At 44.4% G+C, this 20,462-nt stretch overlaps 1 protein-coding gene across 1 annotated transcript in view; it reads left to right on the top strand.

Moving 5' to 3' along the window:
- XPC (XPC complex subunit, DNA damage recognition and repair factor) overlaps window positions 1–20,462 on the top strand; it is a 53,346-nt gene that overhangs the window by 30,304 nt on the left and 2,580 nt on the right. The window contains exons 8-14 of the mRNA XM_047743644.1: window positions 9,059–9,148; window positions 10,010–10,879; window positions 11,707–11,867; window positions 18,414–18,495; window positions 19,390–19,524; window positions 19,605–19,774; window positions 20,282–20,375. Of these exons, the coding sequence (XP_047599600.1) occupies window positions 9,059–9,148; window positions 10,010–10,879; window positions 11,707–11,867; window positions 18,414–18,495; window positions 19,390–19,524; window positions 19,605–19,774; window positions 20,282–20,375 (1,602 nt within the window). The remainder of the gene's footprint in view (window positions 1–9,058; window positions 9,149–10,009; window positions 10,880–11,706; window positions 11,868–18,413; window positions 18,496–19,389; window positions 19,525–19,604; window positions 19,775–20,281; window positions 20,376–20,462) is intronic.

The raw sequence follows: 20,462 nt of genomic DNA, 5'->3' as shown, positions 1-20,462 counted from the left end.
GATGCCGTAATACCACCATCCAGGGAAAAGCATTAATATTTGAGTATTATCCTCCAAAACTCGGTTCCTGTGTGTATTTCCAAATTATTTTACCCCCTAAGAGGCTACCGTATGCCCATTAAATAATTACTCCCCATTCTACTCCTTCCTCTCTCTCCCTCAAGCACCGCAGCCACAATATGCTTTCTGTCCCTAATGGATTTATGTATTCTGGATGTTTTATGTGGAAGAAGTATCCTATGTGACCTTTTGTGTCTGACTTCTTTCACTAAGTGTAGCTTTTTCAAGGTTTATCTCAGTTGTAGCTTATGTTAGCCCTTTGTTCCTTTTCATGGCTGAATACTATTTTATTGTATGAATAGACCACATTTTGTGTATTCGTCAGTTGATGGATGTTTAGGTTGTTTTCCCCTCTTGGCAGTTGTAAGGAGTACTACCATAAACGTGTATATACTTGAGTACTTGTTTTCGATTCTCTGGGTATATACCTAGGAGTAAAGCTACTGGGTCATTTTATGTTTAACTTCTGAATAATTGTCAAGCTTTTCCATGGCAGCTGCCGCATTTTACATTCCCACCAGCAACATACAAGGGTTCCAGTGTCTCCAGATCTTTCTAACACTTGTAGTTTCCTTTTTTATTTTTTATTCTAGCCATCCTAATAGGTGGGAAGTGCTGGCTCATTGTGGATTGGATTTACATTTCCCTGGTGACTCATGATGTTACCGTCTTCTGTGCTTGTTAGCCATTTATATATCTTCTCAAGAGAAATGCCTGTTCAAATCGAAATGCCTGTTCAAATCCTATGCCCATTTTTTGGTTGGGTTCTTCATCTTTTTGTTGTTCAGTTGTGAGGGTTCTTTCTATATTTGAGATGCTAATCCACTCTCAGATACATGCAAATATCTTCTCCTATTCTGGAAGTTGTCTTTTCCCTTTCTGGAGAAAGTCTGTTGAGCCACAAAAGTTTTAATTTTGATGAAGTCTGCTTTTTCTATTTTTTTATTCCTTATACTTTTGGTGCCATATCTAAGAATCTAGTGTCAAATCTAATTTTCCCCCTTATGTTTTCTTCTAAGAGTTTTACAGTTTCAGCTCTAACATCCATTTTGAGTCTTTCATCCATTTTGAGTTAATGTTTATATATGATGTGAGGCCGGTGTTTGACTCCCTCGTTTTTGCATGTGAATATCCAGTTGTCCTAGCCCCGTTGGTTGAGGAGACTGTTCTTCCAGTTATTTATTGTGTTATCTTCACTACTGGTTGAAGACAAGTGTTTCAACAGGGATTGCATGGCCTTGGTACCCATGTCAAAAAGCAGTTGGCTGTTGGTGTCTGGCTTACTTCTAATTGCCTTTAGCCATCATGACTCCTTTGTCTCCTCCATTCTGACAGTTTGTGGGTCTTCCCTCATCCTTCCTGCCTTGACACTTTTCAGAGTACTGCTTAGGAATTTTGTAGAGTGTCCTTCAATTTGGGTCTCTCTGTTATTTTCTCATTCTCCCCCCAACATGGAACTCCAGAACAAATACGCAAAAATTATTATTTTTTTCGCTATGATACAGTGTCTCAAAATACGCCCTCCTGTTTCTGGCCTTCTCAGTGAGGCGTTACAGTGACTCAGGAGACACTAATGTCTGCCTGGAAGATCTTGCTCAGATGCTTAATCGCTTGCCATTTTGGAGGTTCATTCTGATGAGAAGACTCCCCTCCTTACAGGGTAGCAGAATTTTTAGAACTGCAGCCTCTGGTGGAAAGACTTGTTTATGGGGAAAAATTGTAAACGGAATAGGCTTTGGAGATCTGGTGATAATGATGTTTTGTACTTTTTCTTCTCAAAGTGATACTTCATTTAATTCTTTTATTTTATTTATTTTTTCTCACCATAGCACGTACCCTCTCCGATGCACATAACCCAGTCACCCCAACCCTCCTATTCCCCTTCCATCCAGCAACTCTGTTTGTTTCCTGAGATTAAGAGTCTCTTATTGTTTGTCTTCCTCTCTGGTTTCATCTTGTTTCATTTTTTCATCCCTTCCCCTATGATGCTCTGTTTTGTTTCTCAAATTCCTCATATCAGTGAAATCATATGATAATTATCTTTCTCTGATTGACTTATTTCGCTTAGCATAATACCGTCTAGTTCCTTCCATGTCATTGCAAATGGCAAGATTTATTTTTTTTGGTGGCTGCATAGTATTCCATTGTATATATATATCACATCTTCTTTATCCATTCTTCTGTTGATGGACATCTAGGTTCTTTCCATAGTTTGGCTATTGTGGACAATGCTGCTAGACATTCAGGTGCACATTCCCCTTTGGATCACTGCCTTTGTATCTTTAGGGTAAATACCCAGTAGTGCAATTGCTGGGTCGTAGGGTAGCTCTATTTTCAACTTTTTGAGGAACCTCCATACTGTTTTCCAGAGAGGCTGGACCAGCTTGCATTCCCACCAACAGTGTAGGAGTGTTCCCCTTTCTCTGCATCCTCGCCAACTCCTGTCATTTCCTCACTGGTTAATTTTAGCCATTCTGACTGGTGTGAGGTGGTATCTCACTGTGGTTTTGATTTGTATTTCCCTGATGCTGAGTGATGTTGAGCACTTTTTCATGTGTCTGTTGGCCATTTGGATGTTTTCTTTGCAGAAATGTCTATTCATGTTTTCTGCCCATTTCTTGACTGGATTATTTGTTCTTTGGGTGTTGAGTTTGATAAGTTCTTTGTAGATTTCTGGGTGCTAGCCCTTTATCTGATTTCTTTGTAGATTTCTGGGTGCTAGCCCTTTATCTGATACATTATTTGCAAATATCTTCTCCCATTCTGTCAGTTGTCTTTTGGTTTTGTTGACTGTTTCCTTTGCTGTGCAAAAGCTTTTGATCTTGATAAAGTTCCAATAGTTCGTTTTTACTTTTGCCTTTGAAGATGTGTCTAGGAAGAAGTTGGCTGTGGCTGAGGTGGAAGAGTTTGCTGCCTGTGTTCTCCTCAAGGATTTTAATGGATTCCTGTCTCACATTGAGGTCTTTCATTCATTTTGAGTCTATTTTTATGTGTGGTGTAAGGAAGTGGTTCAGTTTCATTCTTCTGCATGTGGCTGTCCAATTTTCCCAACACATTTGTTAAAGAGACTGTGTTTTTTCCATGGACATTCTTTCTTGCCTTGTCGAAGATTAGTTGACCATAGAGTTGAGGGTCCATTTTTGGGCTCTCTGTTCTGTTCATTGATGTATATGTCTCTTTTTATGCCGGTGCCATATTGTCTTAATGATTACAGCTTTGTAATAGACCTTGAAGCCTAGAATTGTGATGCCATCAACTTTGGTTTTTCTTTTTCAATGTTCCTCTAGCTATTTGGGGTCTTTTCTGGTTCCATTTAAATTTTAGGATTATTTGCCCCATTTCTTTGAATAAAATTGATGGTTTTTTAATAAGGATTGCATTAGATGTGTAGATTGCTCTAGGTAGCATAGACATTTTCACAGTGTTCTTCCATGAGCATGGAACGTTTTTCCATTTCTTTGTGTCTTCCTCAATTTCTTTCGTGAGTACTCTATAGTTTTCTGAGATGCTTTGTTTGCCTCTTTGGTTAGATTTATTCCTAGGTATCTTATGGTTTTGGGTCCAAAAAATGGGATCAACTCCTTAATTTCTCCTGTCTTGTTGTTGGTGTATAGAAATGCAACTGAAGGGGCACCTGGGTGGCTCAGTGGGATAAAGCCTCTGCCTTCGGCTCAGGTCATGATCCCAGGGTCCTGGGATCGAGCCCCACATTGGGCTCTCTGCGCAGCAGAGAGCCTGCTTCTCTTCCTCTCTCTCTCTCTCTGCCTACTTATGATCTGTGTCCAAATAAATAAATAAAATCTTAAAAAAAAAAAAAGAAATGCAACTGAATTCTGTGCATTGATTTTATGTCTTGCACTTTACTGAATTCCTGTATGAGTTCTAGTAGTTTTGGAGTGGAGTCTTTTGGGTTTTCCACATACAGTATCATATCATCAGCAAAGAGAGTTTAACTTCTTTGCTTATTAGGATGCATTTTCTTTCTTTTTGTTGTCTGTTGTCTGATTACTAGGACTTCTAGTACTATTTGAATAGCAGTAGTGATAGTGGACAGCCCTGAGGTCGTGTTCCTGGCCTTAGGGGAAAAGCTCTCAGTTTTTTCCCCATTGAGGATGATACTCACTGTGGGTTTTTCATAAATGGCTCTGATGATATCGAGGTATGTACCCTCTCTCTGTACACTTTGAGGAGTTTTGATGAAGAAAGGATGCTGTACTTTGTCAGATCTTTTTCACCATCTATTGAGAGTATCATATGGTTCTTATTCTTTCTTTTAATAATGCATTGTATCATACTGATTGATTCGTGGGTGTTGAAGCACCGTTGCAGCCCAGGAATAAATCCCACTTGGTCGTGGTGAATAATCCTTTGAATGTACTGTTGGATCCTATTGGCTAGTATTTTGGTGAGAATTTTTGCTACTGTGTTCATCAAGGATATTGGTCTGTGATTCTCCTTTTTGATGGGGTCTTTGTCTAGTTTTGGGATCAAGGTAATGCTGGCCTCATAAAATGAGTTTGGAAGTTTTCCTTCTGTTTCTGATTTTTGGAACAGTTTCAGGAGATTAGACGTTAATTCTTCTTTAAATGTTTGGTGGAATTCCCCTGGGAAGTTGTCTGGCCCTGGGCTCTTGATTGTTGGGAGATTATTATTGAATGCTTCAATCTCCTTACTGGTTATGGGTCTGTTCAGGTTTTCTACTTCTTCCTGGTTCAGTTGTGGTAGTTTATATGTCTCTAGGAAGCATCCATTTCTTCCAGGTTGTCAAATTTGCTGGTGTATAGTTGCTCATAATATGTTCCTGTAATTGTTTTTATTTCTTTGGTGTTGGTTGTGATCTCTCCTCTTTCACTCATGATTTTATTAATTTGGGTCCCTTCTCTTTTTTCTTTTTGATAAGTCTGGCTAGGGGTTTATCAATCTTATTAATTCTTTCAAAGAAGCAGCTCCTAGTTTGTTTGATTTGTTCTAGTATTCTTTTGGTTTCTATTTCATTGATTTCTGCTCTGATTATTATTTCTCTTCTCCCGCTGGGTTTAGGCTTTCTTTGCTGTTCTTTCTCCAGCTCCTTTAGGTGTAGGGTTAGGTTGTGTACTTGAGATTTTCTTGTTTCTTGAGAAAGGCTTATATTGCTGTATACTTTCGGGACCGCCTTTGCTGTGTCTCAAAGATTTTGAACAGTTGTGTTTTCATTTTCATTTGTTTCCATGACTTTTAAAAATTCTTCTTTAATTTCCTGGTTGACTCACTCATCGTTTAGTAGGATGCTCTTTAGCCTCCATGTAGTTGAGTTCTTTCCAGCTTTCCTCTTGAGGTTGAGTTCTAGTTTCAGAGCACTGTGGTCTGAAAACAGGCAGGGAGTGATCCCTGTCTTTTGGTACCGGTTGAGACCTGATTTGTGACCCAGGATGTGATCTCTCCTGGAGAATGTTCCATGTGCACTAGAGAAGAATGTGTATTCTGTTGCTTTGGGATGGAATGTTCTGAATATATCTGTGTGGTTCATCGGGTCCAGTGTGTCATTTAAAGGCTTTATTTCCTTGTTGATCTTTTGCTTAGATGATCTGTCCATTTCAGTGAGGGGGGTGTTAAAGTCCCCTACTATTATTGTATTGTTGTCGATGTGTTTTTTTTATTTTGTTTTTAATTGGTATATATAGTTGGCTGCTCCCATGTTAGGGGCATAGATATTTGAAATTGCTAGATCTTCTTGTTGGACAGACCGTTTGCGTATGATACAGTGTCCTTTCTCAGCTCTTATTATCTTCTTTGGCTTAAAATCTAATTTATCTGATAAAAGGATTGCCACCCCAGCTAACTTTTGATGTCCATTAGCATGGTGAATTGTTTTCCACTCCCTCACTTTAAATCTGGAGGTGTCTTTGGGTCTAAAATGAGTTTCTTGTAAACAGTGTATCAATAGGTCTTGTTTGTTTTATCCATTCTGATACCGTGTGTCTTTTGCTTGGGGCATTTAGCCCATTTACATTCAGGGTAACTACTGAAAGATACAAATTTAGTGCCATTGTATGGCCTGTAAGGTGACTGTTACTGTATGTTGTCTCTGTTTCTTTCTGGTCTGTCACTTTTAGGCTCTCTGTTTGCTCAGAGGACCCCTTTCAATATATCATGTAGGTCTTGTTTGGTGTTTGCAAGTTCTTTTAGGTTTTGTTTGTCCTGGAAGTTTTTAATCTCTCCTATTTTCAGTGACAGCCTAGCTGGATATAGTATTCTTGGCTGCATGTTTTTCTCATTTAGTGCTCTGAATATATCATGCCAGTCCTTTCTGGCCTGCCAGGTATCTTTGGAAGAGTCTGCTGCCAATATTATATTTCTACCATTGTAGATTATAGACCTTTTGTCCCGAGCTACTTTCAGGATTATCTCTTTGCCACGGAGACTTGTAAATTTTACTCTTAGATGACAGAGTGTGGACCCATTTTTATTGATTTTGAGAGGGGTTCTTGTGTCTCCTGGATTTTGATGCTTGTTCCCGTCCCCAAATTAGGGAAGTTCTCTTCTATAATTTGTTCCAGTATACATTCTGCTCACCCCTCTTCTTCTGGGAATCCAATTCTTCTAATACTGTTTTGTCTTAAGTTATCGCTTATCTCTGTAATTCTCCCCTCATGGTCCAGTAGTTGTTTCTCTGTCTTTTTCTCAGCTTCTTTATTCTCCATCATTAGGTCTTCTATATCACTAATTCTCTCTTCTGTCTTATTTATCCTAGCAGTAAGAGCCTCCATTTTTTATTGCACCTCATTAATAGCTTTTTTGATATCAACTTGGTTAGATTTTTGTTATTTCATTTTTCCAGAAAGGGATTTTCTAGTATCTTGTGTGCTTTTTTCCAAGCCCCGCTAGCATCCATCTAGATAATCATCATTCTGAACTCTGGTTCTGACATCTTATTAATGTCGATATTCATTAGGTCCCTAGCCATCAGTACTGCCTCTTGTTCTCTTTTTTTTGGGGGGGGGTTAGTTTTTCCGCCTTGACATTTTATCCAGATAAGAATAGATGAATGGGAGAGCACAATACTAAAAGGGTAGTAGCAACAACCCCAGAAAAATGTACACTAACCAAATCAGAAGAGACCTGAAGCCAGAGGGAGAAGAAAGGAGAAGAAAATATATATGTATTTATACACACACACAAACACACACAAGATTACACTGATGAATAGAATAATGTCACACACTTGATTTTTGGTATATTTTGGTCTGTTAGAAGAAACTGCCAAAATTTTAGAGAAAGAATATAAAATTATAAGGGTAAACACAATGAAGGGATGGATTCTAATTGTAAAGTTGAAAATTAAAAATGATTCTAAAAAAGGAATTGATGAGAAGTCACTTGAAAAAAAAAAAAAGAATGTCATCAGGCTAGATAGTAGAAGGAAGCCATATGCTAGATTTAAGGTATTTTTCAATCTGTTAGAAGAAACTGTATCCTAGAATTTTAAAGAAAGGAAAACTTACGTGTATCCAAAAAATAAGGTTAAATACAGTGAAGGGATAGAATATGAATAAAACAGTGAAAATTAAAAAAGGTTTTTAAAAAGGTATTGATAAGATAAAGTAGTTAAAATAGTAAAGGAAAAATTAAAAAACAATAGAGTTAGAGAAAAATAAAATTTAGAACATTTAACTTGGAGTGACTAAAGAATCCTGGTACAAAAGAGCCAGGAATTGTATCTGCTACATTCCCCTCGCTCTGGAGTTCCACAGTTGTCATTGATGGCTAAACTTGGTTTTTGGCTGGGTGTTGTTAGTGATCTTCTGGAGGAGGGGCCTGTTGCAGTGATTCTCCAAAATGTCCTTGCCAGAGGTGGAATTGTACCGCCTTTGCCAGGGGCCAGGCTCTGAGAGCTCGGGGCCCCACTCCTCAGTGCACCCTCAGAGAAAAGCAGTCAGTCCCTCCTGTTTCCCTGATCTCCGCTGCACTCCAGGCTCACCCAGCCTGTGACTGAGCATTTCTATCTCTGGTGCATGGCCCTGCTTAGAGTCTCCAAACACAGCAGATTCCTGCAGCACACTCCCGTGCCTCTCCTCCTGGTGGAGGAAGGGTGGGTTGCTCCCCGGATCTGCCACTTGTGGGGTTCCTGCATGAAGAGCAGTTGCCCGACTGTGCCCAAGATTACGGTTTATGGCAACCCTGAGCTGAGTGCCCACTCCTCAACTCTGTCTCTGTCGCCTACTTTCCTACTCTGATACTTGGGGGCTGTGCCACACTCAGGCACCCTGGGTTGTTCTGTGACCCCACAGGACCTGAGACCACACTGTCCCTGCGAGTGCTCCACCCCCCACACTTAGCCTCTGGAGCATCGTCCCTTAGTGGAGCAAACTTCTAAAAGTTCCGACTGTGTGCGCTGGTGCTCTGTGGCTTGCGGAGAGCCGGCCCCTCCCCCCGCGACCTATCTTCCCTTCTGTCACCTCATATTCATTTTTCTGCACTTCCTACCTTCCAGAATATGGTTGCTTTTTTGTTCCAAGAGTTATTCTTTTTGTCAGTTTTTTTTTTTTAAGAATTACGTATTTTTTCTTAAGATTTTATTTATTTATTTGGCAGATAGAGATCACAAGTAGGCAGAGAAGCAGGCAGAGGGAGAGAGGGGGAAGCAGGCTCCCTGCCAAGCAGAGAGCCTGATGTGGGACTCGATTCCAGGACCCTGGGATCACGACCTGAACTGAAGGCAGAGGCTTTAACCCACTGAGCCACCCAGGCACCCCAGTTTTTTTTTTTTTTTAAATGAAATTTAACATAACACATTAAAAACCAAACTTCTCTGAGATGTAGTGAACATCTTTCCATTTTTCTATAAAGAGATACCTGTTTGGCATCATTTTTAGTAGTGTTCAGGGTTTTAGGCACCTATTGTTTGGTTGTTTCTAACTTTTCCGTATTCTAAAAAAAAACTACCACAACAAATACCGTGAATTTAGTTAAAACCTCCATTCTTTTCTTAGGATAAATGTATCATTCTTTTTCCCCACAGATATTTTTACTGATCCTCCGGGCCCTACAGCTCTCGACCCGACTGGTTCTGTCTCTGCAGCCGATTCCTCTGAAGTTACCCCCAGCAAAGGTGGGGTTCTCCCAAAGGGCAATTGGCTCAGCGGGGAGGGAGAAATTATCATATAACAAAAAAATTGGTCATTGGACTACTTTTATGGGTCGGCATTTATGGAGTGTGGGCCCCTTGGAGCCTACCTTGCTCACCCCCATGTTTGGAAGACTGGTCACCAGTGGCACAGAGGGCACAGAGGGGCCCAAGAGAGGTCCTGGCTGCCTGGTGGGTTAGTTTCTGCCTTGTGACACAGCAGAATGGCCCCATCCTCCTCCTTGGCTGTGCTGAACAGTAAGGGATGAAGGACTCTGCCTTCTACTGTTACCTGAGGAGGAGGCTTGGCACTAGATGAGCTGCACTGTTGGTACTCTCGAGACTTAGTGGTCCAGAGGTGGATTTAATTCCATCATCTTAATGCAGCAAGTTTATTAAGTCCATCAGTATTTATTTGCAAGGCATGTTATGTGCAAGGTGGGTACTATTACTGAGGAAACTGACTCAGAGTTTTATCCATATGTAATAAATAAATATTTGAGAAAATGTAAATAAATGTATATATAGTTGACAGGAACACATAATGAATGAGAAGCAGAACTGGAGTTGGAAACCAGGTTCCTGTGTTTCCTGTGTTCACACCCCTGCCCCTCCCACCAGGTTCTAGAGTGCAAAGAGTTACTTTGTGGCTTAGCTAAGATACCACAGATTTTAGTGAATACATTCTTACATTTCTAAAGGATTATTGGCCCTGCCCTACCCTGTCTGAGCTGGGGACATCCTGTGTATGCTGGTTCTGTAGCCAGTGATTTAGCCCTGGCAGAGTATAGGATCTCTATCATATGAGCACAGAAAGGAAAAACATAGTTTCCTCTTCTGTTTCAGGGAAAGAAAGCTCCAAAGGCGACATCTGCGGAAGGTGCTGGAGGCTCCTTGGAAACTTGCAGCCCAGTTCTAGAAAGCCAAACCAAACCCAAGACCAGCCAAGGAACCAGAGAAGAGGTCACATCATCTAAGGGCCCTGGCCGTCCAAGTGCCAAAGGGAAGAGGAGCAAAGCAGCTACAGTCAGGAAGAAACAGAGAGGGCCCTCCAGCAGGGAAGAAGAGCACAAGGCAGGAGGGCAGCAGGAGGATACCCAGAGACGTCGGCAAGGCCGAGAGCGGCAGGTGGCCTCCAGGGTGTCTTATAAAGAAGAGAGTGGGAGTGACAAGGGTAGTAGCGGTTCTGACTTCGAGCTCTCCAGTGGGGAAGCCCATCATTCATCTGATGAGGATTCTGAGCCTGGCCTTCCCAGGCAGAGATCAAAGGCAGGGTCCAGGAGTGACTCCAGGACCCAACGTAGAAGGCACCCTAAGCATCCTGGCTTCCCAGCAGCATCCACGAGCTCTTCAAGCAGTAAGAGTAAACGAGGCAAGAAAATCTCCAGTGATGGTGAGGGGGCAGAAAGAGGGAAAGCAGCTGGTGTAGACCAGTGGCTAGAGGTGTTCTGTGAGCAAGAGGAAAAGTGGGTGTGTGTGGACTGTGTGCATGGTATGGTGGGCCAGGCTCTGTCCTGTTACAAGTATGCCACCAAGCCCATGACCTATGTGGTGGGCATCGACGGTGATGGCTGGGTCCGGGATGTTACCCAGAGGTACGATCCAGACTGGATGACTGCGACCCGCAAGTGCCGGGTCGATGCCAAGTGGTGGGCTGAAACCTTGAGACCCTACCAGAGTCCGTTGGTGGAGAGGGAGAAGAAGGAAGACTCAGAGGTAAGGCCTCGGCTGCTGTGGGCTTGACGGCCCATCTTGGTGCCCCTTGTATATGCCCGGTCCCATGTGGGGGGGTATCTTTGTGTGTGATCTGGAATTTTCACAATACTATAGACCTGGGATGGCTTTTGCCTTGATTTTACCAGTTAAAAATGGAGGCTCTGAGAGATTAACTGCTTTGGTATTTGAACCCACGTCTATCTGGCCATTATGCAGCACACTTTTAGTTACCTTCTAGTTGTAAATTTGGAGCTCTAAAACAATTTGCGCAGTCATATAAATTGCTCTGAGTGAAAGAAGACCAAACTCATGAATATGGTGGCCGTGTGTCTCCCTGCCCTATTTGAGCCCCATGTGGAATTGTCCACTGAGAAATCAGAATCCTGAAAGAAGTACTAAAAGAATGAGTGTTTGTCACAGGAGGGCAAGGAGACACGGTGCCAATGGCCCATTGGAGTTTCCTGGGAGAGTAGGGTCAAGTAGACCCAAGTGGACCCCCATCACAGAGCAGGTAAGGCCTTCCTGAAGAAAACCATGTGTCTTCCCTGAGGACAAGAGCAGACACTAACCTGCTTGGGTTGGCCAGGTTGTCCAAGCACTGAGAATGAATAGGTTAGATGACTTTTCACAGTTGCCACAAGCCCCGCGATTCCATGCTTTATCTAAAACCTGCCTAGAACCAGACTGCAGGTGCAATGTTATGGTTATTGGTGCTCACGAAACCTCTGCTTCACTGTTTTCCTGAACAAGGTGGTCTACGGCTCGCCTGCCTCAGACCTCCCCTCCTCTTCCAGACATGTTCAGCATTATCTCTCTGGCCTTTGCAGTTCCAGGCAAAGCATCTGGGCCAGCCTTTGCCTACTGTCATTGGCACATACAAGAATCACCCTCTGTATGTGCTGAAGAGGCATCTGTTGAAATACGAGGCCATCTACCCTGAGACAGCTGCGATTCTTGGCTATTGTCGTGGAGAAGCTGTCTACTCCAGGTGCGTGAGGCAGCTTGGTGGCCCTGTGGGCTTCCCGATGTCCTGGGACTATCAGGCTCCTGGATGGGGGTGGGGAGTGCTGCTTATGTCAGCCCTTATGTCAAACGGGATGAGCTTTATGGTGTGTGTATGTGTGCTCCATCCCATGGGGGCACATGTAGAAGGGATTCAGGCTTGAAGATGAAAACAAGGGTTAAAAGACCAGCAGGTGCAAAAGAGTTGGGGGGAAAAATTGAAAAGTATGACAAGGTTTATATGGGACAATAGGAAATATATCCCTAAAATGTAAGTTACAAACATACAAAAGAAGAAAATATAAGATTTGATCATGAAAATTAAAGGGAGTAGATATTTTAATGGGGACAGAGCTTCTGTTTGGGAAGATGGAAAAGTTCTGGAGGTGTGTGGTGGGGACAGTTACTCAACAGCGTAAATGTACTTAACACCACGGAACTGCACACTTAGAAATGGTTAAAATGGTATATTTTGTATATATTTTGTCCACACTAAAAAAAATGGCAGAAGAAGAGGGGAAGGGAATAAGAGAAGAAGAACGTAAAATACATACAAAATTAAAACAAAAGATACTTTTTAAAGATTATTTATTTATTGAGAGAGAGCATGCACGCAGGGTAGGGGCAGAGGGAAAGAGTTTGAAGCAGACTCCTTGCTGAGCACAGAGCCCAAAGCAGGGCTCCATCTCACAGCCCTGAGATCATGGCCTAAGCCGAAATCAAGAGTCGGACGCTTAACCAATGGCATCCCAGGTGCCCCTAAAACAAAAAATTTTAATGTCAATTTAAGGTGAGAAAGAAAGTAAAATAGAAGCAGACCTTTTAGGAAAATAGCAATAGAAAGAAATTACAGTGGAGTACTATTCAGCCATCAAAAAATGAAATCTTTCATTTGCAATGACATGGCTAGAGCTAGAAGAATACAGTAAGCAAGATAAGTCAGTTAGAGAAAGTTATCATATGATCTCACTGATATGTGGAATTTAAGAAGCAGAACAGGATCATAGGAGAAAGGAAAAAATAAAATAAGACAAAATCAGGGAGACAGACCATAAGAGACTTAATCATAGGCAACAAACTGAGGGTTGCTGGAGGGGTGGGGAGTGGGGTAACTGGGTGATGGACATTGAGGAGGGCATGTGATGTTACACTTGATCTTAGCCAAAAGGCTGAGAAACGATAGAGTAGGGCACGCGATGTAAAGATTACTGGGTATTATGTAAGGTTGTTGAATCACTGACCGCCACCTCTGAAACCAATAATACATTATATATTAATTAATTGAATTTAAATAATGTGTGTATCTAAAAAAACAAAAATGATAACTAAAATGTGGCTTTTTATTTTTTATTTTTTTTTTTAAAGGATTTTATGTATTTATTTGTCAGAGAGACAGAGTATGTACAAGTAGGGGGAGCGACAGGGAGAGGGAGAAATAGGCTCCCTGCTGAGCAAGGAGCCCCCTGGGGGACTCGATCCCAAGACCCTGGGATCATGACCTGAGCTGAAGGCAGACGCCTAATCAACTGAGCCACCCAGGTGTCCCAAGAAGTGGCTTTTTATTTTTATTTATTTTTTAATTTAATTTAATTTAATTTAATTTAATTTTATTTTTAAAGATTTTGATTATTTATTTGACAGGGAGAAATCACAAGTAGGCAGAGAGGCAGGCAGAGAGAGAAGAGGAAGCAAACTCCCTGCTGAGCAGAAAGCCCGATGTGGGGCTTGAACCCAGGACCTGGGATCATGACCTGAGCCGAAGGCAGCGGCTTAACCCACTGAGCCACCCAGGCGCCCCAAGAAGTGGCTTTTTAAAGCTGGAATGAAAGACCAAAAAAATAGAGAATTTTTTAAAAAAATTAACATATAATATATTATTTGCTTCAGGAGTACAGGTCTGTGAATCATCAGTCTTAAACAATTCACAGCACTCACCATAGCACATACCCTCCCCAATGTCCATCACCCAGCCACCCTATTCCTAACCCCCAACCCCCAAGCAACCCTCAGTTCATTTCCTGAGATTGAGTGTCATGGTTTGTCTCCCTCCTGATCCCATCTTGTTTCATTTTTTCCCCTCCCTGCCCCCCACAACTCCCCACCCTCCCAAATTCCTCATATCAGGGAGATCATATGATAATTGTCTTTCTCTGATTGACTTACTTCATATGGCAAGATTTTATTTCCTTTGATGGCTGCATAGTATTCCATTATATTTATATATACCACACCTTCTTTATCCATTCATCTGTCGATGGACAAACTTTCCATAGTTTGTCTATTGTGGACATTGCTTCTATAAACATTGGGGTGCATGTGCGCCTTCAGATCACTACATTTGTATCTGTAGGGTAAATACCTAGTAATGCGATTGCTTGGTCATAGGGTGGCTCTGTTTTCAACTTTTTGAGGAACCTCCATGCTGTTTTCCAGAGTGGCTGGACCAGCTTGCATTCCCACCAACGGTGTAGGAAGGTTCCTCTTTTTCTGCTTCCTTACCAACACCTGTCATTTCCTCACTGGTTAATTTTAGCCATTCTGACTGGTGTGAGGTGGTATCTCATTGTGGTTTTGATTTGTATTTCCCTGATGCTGAGTGATGTTGAGCACTTTTTCATATGTCTGTTGGCCATTTGGATGTTTTCTTTGCAGAAATGTCTGTTCATGTCCTCTGCCCATTTCTTGATTGGATTATTTGTTCTTTGGGTTTTGAGTTTGATAAGTTCTTTGTAGCTTTTGGATACTAGCCCTTTATTTGATCTGTCATTTGTGAGTATTTTCTCCCATTCTGTCAGTTGTCTTTGGGTTTTGTTGATTGTTTCCTTTGCTGTGCAAGAGCTTTTGATCTTGATGAAGTCCCAATAGTTCATTTTTGTCCTTGCTTCCCTTCCCTTTGGTGATGTTTCTAGGAAGAAGTTGCTGTGGCTGAGGTCAAAGAGGTTGCTGCCTGTGTTCTCCTCAAGGGTTTTGATGGATTCCTGTCTCACATTGAGGTCCTTCATCCATTTTGAGTCTATTTTTGTGTGTGGTATAAAGAAATTATCTGGTTTCATTCTTCTGTATGTAGGGTCCAATTTTTCCATTGGACATTCTTCCCTGCTTTGTCAAAGATTAGTTGACCACAGAGTTGAGGATCCATTTCTGGGCTCTCTCTTCTGTTCCATTGATCTATGTGTCTGTTTTTGTGCCAGTACCATACTGTCGTGACGATGACAGCTTTGTAATAGAGCTTGAAGTCTGGAATTGTGATCCCGCCAACTTTGGTTTTCTTTTTCAACATTCCTCCAGCTATTTGGGGTCTTTTCTGGTTCCATATAAATTTTAGGATTGTTTGTTCCATTTCTTTGAAAAACATTTGAAAAGTGGTATTTTGATAGGGATTGCATTAAATGTGTAGATTGCTTTAGGTAGCATAGACATTTTCACCATATTTGTTCCTCCAACCCATGAGTATGGAACATTTTTCCATTTCGTTGTGTCTTCCTCAGTTTCTTTCATGAGTACTTTATTGTTTTCTGAGTACAGATTCTTTGCCTCTTTGGTTAGGTTTATTCCTAGGTATTTTATGGTTTTGGGTGCAATTGTAAGTGGGATTGACTCCTTAATTTCTCTTTCTTTTGTCTTGTTTTTGGCATATAGAACTGTCACTGATTTCTGTGCATTGGTTTTATATCCTGACATTTTACTGAATTCCTGTAGGAGTTCTAGCAGTTTTGGAGTGGAGTCTTTGGATTTTCTACAGAACGTATCATATCGTCTGCAAAGAGTGATAGTTTGACTTCTTCTTTGCCTATTCGGATGACTTTTCTTTTTGTTGTCTGATTGCTGAGGCTAGGACTTCTAGTACTATGTTGAATAGCAGTGGTGATAGTGGACATCCCTGCCGTATTCCTGACCTTAGGGGAAAAGCTGTCAGTTTTTCCCCATTGAGAAAGATATTCGCGGTGGGTTTTTCATAGATGGCTTTGATGGTATTGAGGTATGTACCATCTATCCCTGTACTTTGAAGAGTTTTGACCAAGAAAGGATGCTGTACTTTGTCAAATGCTTTTTCAGCATTTCTCAAGAGTATCATATGGTTCTTTTTCCTTTATTAATGTATTGTAGCACATTGATTGATCTGCAGATTTCGAACGAATCTTGCAGCCCTGGAATGAATCCCACTTGGTCGTGGTGAATAATCCTTTGGAATGTACTGTTGGATCCTATTGGCTAGTATTTTGGTGAGAATCTTTGCATCCGTGTTCATCAAGGATATTGGTCTGTAATTCTCCTTTTTTGATGGGGTCTTTGTCTGGTTTTGGGATCAAGGGAATGCTGGCAGAGTAGAGGATGTTCTTAATAAACAGGAGAATAAAGAGAAAACAATGGAGCAGGGAAATCACACAAATAGGTGGTACAAGGTTTCTGAGTGGGACCTCCTTCCTGCGTGCAGCCCTGCAAGGACTCCGCCAATGCCCTGTGTTCAGGGTATGTGGCCGAGCTTTCTGCTGCATCTCTGGAGGTGTCCTACCTGGTTGGGGCCTCAGCCCCCTGCAGTCAGAGCTTGGAAGGCACAGGCTTCCTCAGGTGGTGGGGGGAAAGCAGGTCCAGTGAGAAGGAAGCAGGCCTGGTCCCCAGGGACCAACCATGTCAGTCATCAGAGAGAGCATTAGAGGCGGATTTTTTTTTGGGTAGTAGAATAGACAAAACCAAGTTTACCATGTAACCATTTGTAAATGTATGGTTTGGTAGTGTTAAGTACATTGGCTCATACGCCCATCCCCACCATCTGTCTCCAGGACTTTTTTTTTTTTTTTGGTTTAAAGATTTTTTATTTATTTAACAGACAGATCACAAGTAGGCAGAGAGGCAGGCAGAGAGAGAGAGGAAGCGGGCTCCCCACCATTCAGACAGCCTGATGCAGGGCTCCATCCCAGGAGCCTGGGATCATGACCTGAGCCGAAGGCAGAGGCTTTAACCCACTGAGCCACTCAGGCACCCCTCCAGGACTTTATCTCCAGAACTGAAACTCCATCCCCATGAAACACTCACCCTAACCCCTGCCCCCCCAACCTCTGACAGCCACCGCGCTGGTTTTTATAGGACTCTTGTGGGGACCTTACGTAAATGTGACCATGCAGTATTTGTCCTTTTGTGACTGGCCTCTAGGGACGGACGCTTGCATTGCTTCCCCTTTTGGCTGTTGTGAATAGTGCTTCTGTGAACATGGTTGTACAGATAATCTCTTTGAGATTCTGCTTACATTTCTTCTGGGTACACACCCAGAAGTAGAATTGCTGGATCATATGGTAATTTTGTGTTTAACTTTTGAAGAACTAGGATCCTGCTTTCCACAATGGCTGCATGGTTTTACAGCCCTACCAGCAACACGAAAGGATGCCAGTTATCCCACAGCCTCGCCAACACTTTTCTAGTTTTTTGATAACAGCCATTCTGAGGGTGTAAAGTGGTTAGAAGTTGAGATTTAGCCTGAAAGGGCTCTGTCCACTTCCCCACTGTGCTCCTTGGAATGTCCTGACAGTGTCCAGCCTCTCCCCACCCCCCATGTGAAGGTCATGACTGTGACATAATGGCTCCTTGGGGCGATCAGAGCTGTGTAGCCTGCCAAGGGGTGGGGGGGAAGTGCAAGTGGAGGTCTCAGCCCCAATTGGGATGCTAGCACCGGGAAAGCGTCTGGTCCTCCCTCTGCCTGGCAGAGCAGAGAGGACAGAGCACAATCATGACAGATAGAGGATGCCCCCAAGGCTCCAGAAGGGACAGTGGCTCATGCAGGGTCTCCCCGGTAGGCCGTGGCACAGAGGAGGCAGGAGCAGAGGATCTGGTTTCCGCACTGGAAGGGAACTTCAAGCCCTCACTCTGCGGAGCCCACCCTCTGGCCAGAGTGCAGGGCTGCCGACTGAGGAGGAGATGAGCATGTCCTGTCACAGAAAGCTCAGCAAGGAAGGCAGTTGGAACTCGTGGGGAGGTAGCCTTGCAAGGCTGGGCTACAGTGCTTACCCTGGAAGGAGAGTGAAGCCAGAGGCATGCTCTGCAGTCACTAGCTGCCAGGAATTAAGACTGTTCCACGCGCGTGAGTCATCATTCCGTGGTAACACTAGCTCGCAGTTCTGGTGTAGTCTTCTTTGGGGTTCCCTGCCCCTTCTCTGGATGCTCTGTCCTTCTCCCATCTCTGTGTTTAGCAGCCGACCGGGCCTTGGGCAGCCAGGCGCTGGCATGGTGGTGTGGAGGGTGCCGGTTCTGCCTTGCCTCCCACTGTGGGAGGAGGGGGGAGTCCTGGCTTGCAGCCCAAGATAGACAAGACAACTCTGTTTAGGTCAGATTTTTAAACGGGCACATTTCTGAGAAGATAGGAAGTCCAGATTAGCTGTTTGTATAACACAGGTCTCCTGGTCCCCCCGGGAACCCAGCCTGAGGAGAGAATGGAGGCCTGAGCCCTTCCTTCAGGGGAGCCATGTTTGGTGTGCCACGCATGCTCCAAGCTGGGTATGAACTGAGTTTGTCCTGTGTCTCCCTCTGTTGGCTCCCGCAGGGATTGCGTGCATACTCTGCACTCTCGGGACACGTGGCTGAAACAGGCCAGAGTGGTGAGGCTGGGAGAAGTGCCCTACAAGGTAACCACGGGGGTGAGAAGGAGGGGAGGGGGCGGCGGCGCACTGGGGGCAGAGGCCTGGGCACTCCGGGCTGCTGAGTGTGCACCCAGGAGAGGAATCCAGGGCTGACTTTTCTTACCTGAGAAAGACCAAAGGAAGAGAAAGCATTCAAATATGTCTTAGTCTAATAGGGGAATTTGTAAGATGGATCTTTCGAGCATGCAAGACATGTGACATTTTTTAAGGGTTGTAAAACAGGCTGCATATGACCCTTTCCAAAAAAAAGTCCTGAGCCCTGAGCTAGAGGCGCCCAGTGTGCCCGTCCTTCTCCTCCTCGTGACACGTACGCAGCTTTCTTGCTCATGCTCCCCAGTGAAACTTCTGGGTACTAGACATGGTCAGGTAGTGTGCGACGGGTCCCATGCCGTCAGTGCCTTCCAGGATGCATGACACAGCTAGTTCCCAGGTTTAAATCCCAGCCCTGTCACTCACTGAGCGATGGGACTTAAGTGACTTCATCTCCAGGTCCCAGTCACCCTGTCTGCGATGAAGGTAGAGCACATGGTGTGGCTGGTAAAAGCCTGGTTCTGGCCCTCCGGCCTGTGGCTGTAGGCAGTGACTTGCAGCTCGGGGGTCACCCATCTGTCTGCGCAGTGGAGACAGTGCTGGGACCGCTCTGCGGGGCACAGTGCATAGAGCAGGGACCATCTGCAGGTGCTGGCTAGCAGCAGCTGTCCTTGGGGCCACGGTGGTACTAGGCACTGTAAGCAGGTGGGAAGTGCGCGCATCTCGGGCTCATGGTGGAGGTTAAATGAGGCCATGGGTTCAGGAAAGCCCTTAGCACGGTACCCGGTATATAGTAAGTGCTCTGGAATCGGTGGTTCTCCTCTAAACTGGCTGTTCCCTCTGGTGCAGATGGTGAAAGGCTATTCCAACCGGGCCCGGAAGGCCCGCCTTGCCGAGCCCCAGCTGCAGGACCACAACGACCTGGGCCTGTTTGGCGAGTGGCAGACGGAGGAGTACCAGCCGCCTGTGGCTGTGGACGGCAAGGTGAGGGCAGTGTTGTGACGGGTCAGGACCCGGCTGCTGCATACTGCTGCTGGCTAGACCGGCTGTGCTACCCTCTGCAGGTCCCCCGGAATGAGTTTGGGAACGTGTACCTCTTCCTGCCCAGCATGATGCCCATTGGCTGCGTCCAGCTCAACCTGCCCAATCTGCACCGTGTGGCCCGCAAGCTGGACATTGACTGTGTCCAAGCCATCACCGGCTTCGATTTCCATAAAGGCTACTCCCATCCCATGTGCGTGAGGGTCCTTCTGCAGCACCGGCAGGAGGGCTGGGCTGTCCTAGAGGAGGGGCAGGAAGTCACTGTGGGGGTTGAGGCCATTTTCCGGGTTTTACTCTGGATTTGCCAAGTCAGCCTTAACACTTTACCTTTTCCTTTCACACTTTTACTCGGGCTGACTCTGCCTCTATCCAGAGGCAGCAAAACCAATGACACCACATACTCGTGATGCTAGATGAAAACCGTCTCCTGGGGTTTGGGGACAAGGGACCAGGCGAGGTTAGGTGACCTCTGTCATCCCAGCAGGTGGGGGTGGGCCTGGGGAAGATGCAGGGCTGGAGTCCACAGGCCTGCCTCCTGCACAGGTGCTGTCGGCAGCTAGGGCTGGGACTGCAGATACCTGATGCTGGAAATTTTGGGGGGAGCAGCTGGTTGGCCTCGGCAAGGGGGAGGCGAGGCCAGAGGGAGGTGAGGCTGGAGGCAGCAGCCTCAAGTAAGGCCATCCATGTTGCATCCTTACAGAACTGATGGGTACATTGTCTGTGAGGAATACAAAGATGTGCTCCTAGCTGCTTGGGAGAAGGAGCAGACACTCATTGAGAAGCGGGAGAAGGAGGTGAGCCATGTGGCCGGGGCGGGCTGGGTGGGGGCCTGAGGTGAAAGCAGAAGGGCAGGGAACACGAGCCCCCACGTGGGGGCAGGT

The sequence above is a fragment of the Lutra lutra genome, chromosome 1, assembly GCF_902655055.1.
Source record: "Lutra lutra chromosome 1, mLutLut1.2, whole genome shotgun sequence".
Taxonomy (NCBI): domain Eukaryota; kingdom Metazoa; phylum Chordata; class Mammalia; order Carnivora; family Mustelidae; genus Lutra; species Lutra lutra.
The sequence above is the reverse complement of the archived record's forward strand: the minus strand, read 5'-3'. Positions and strand labels throughout refer to the sequence as shown.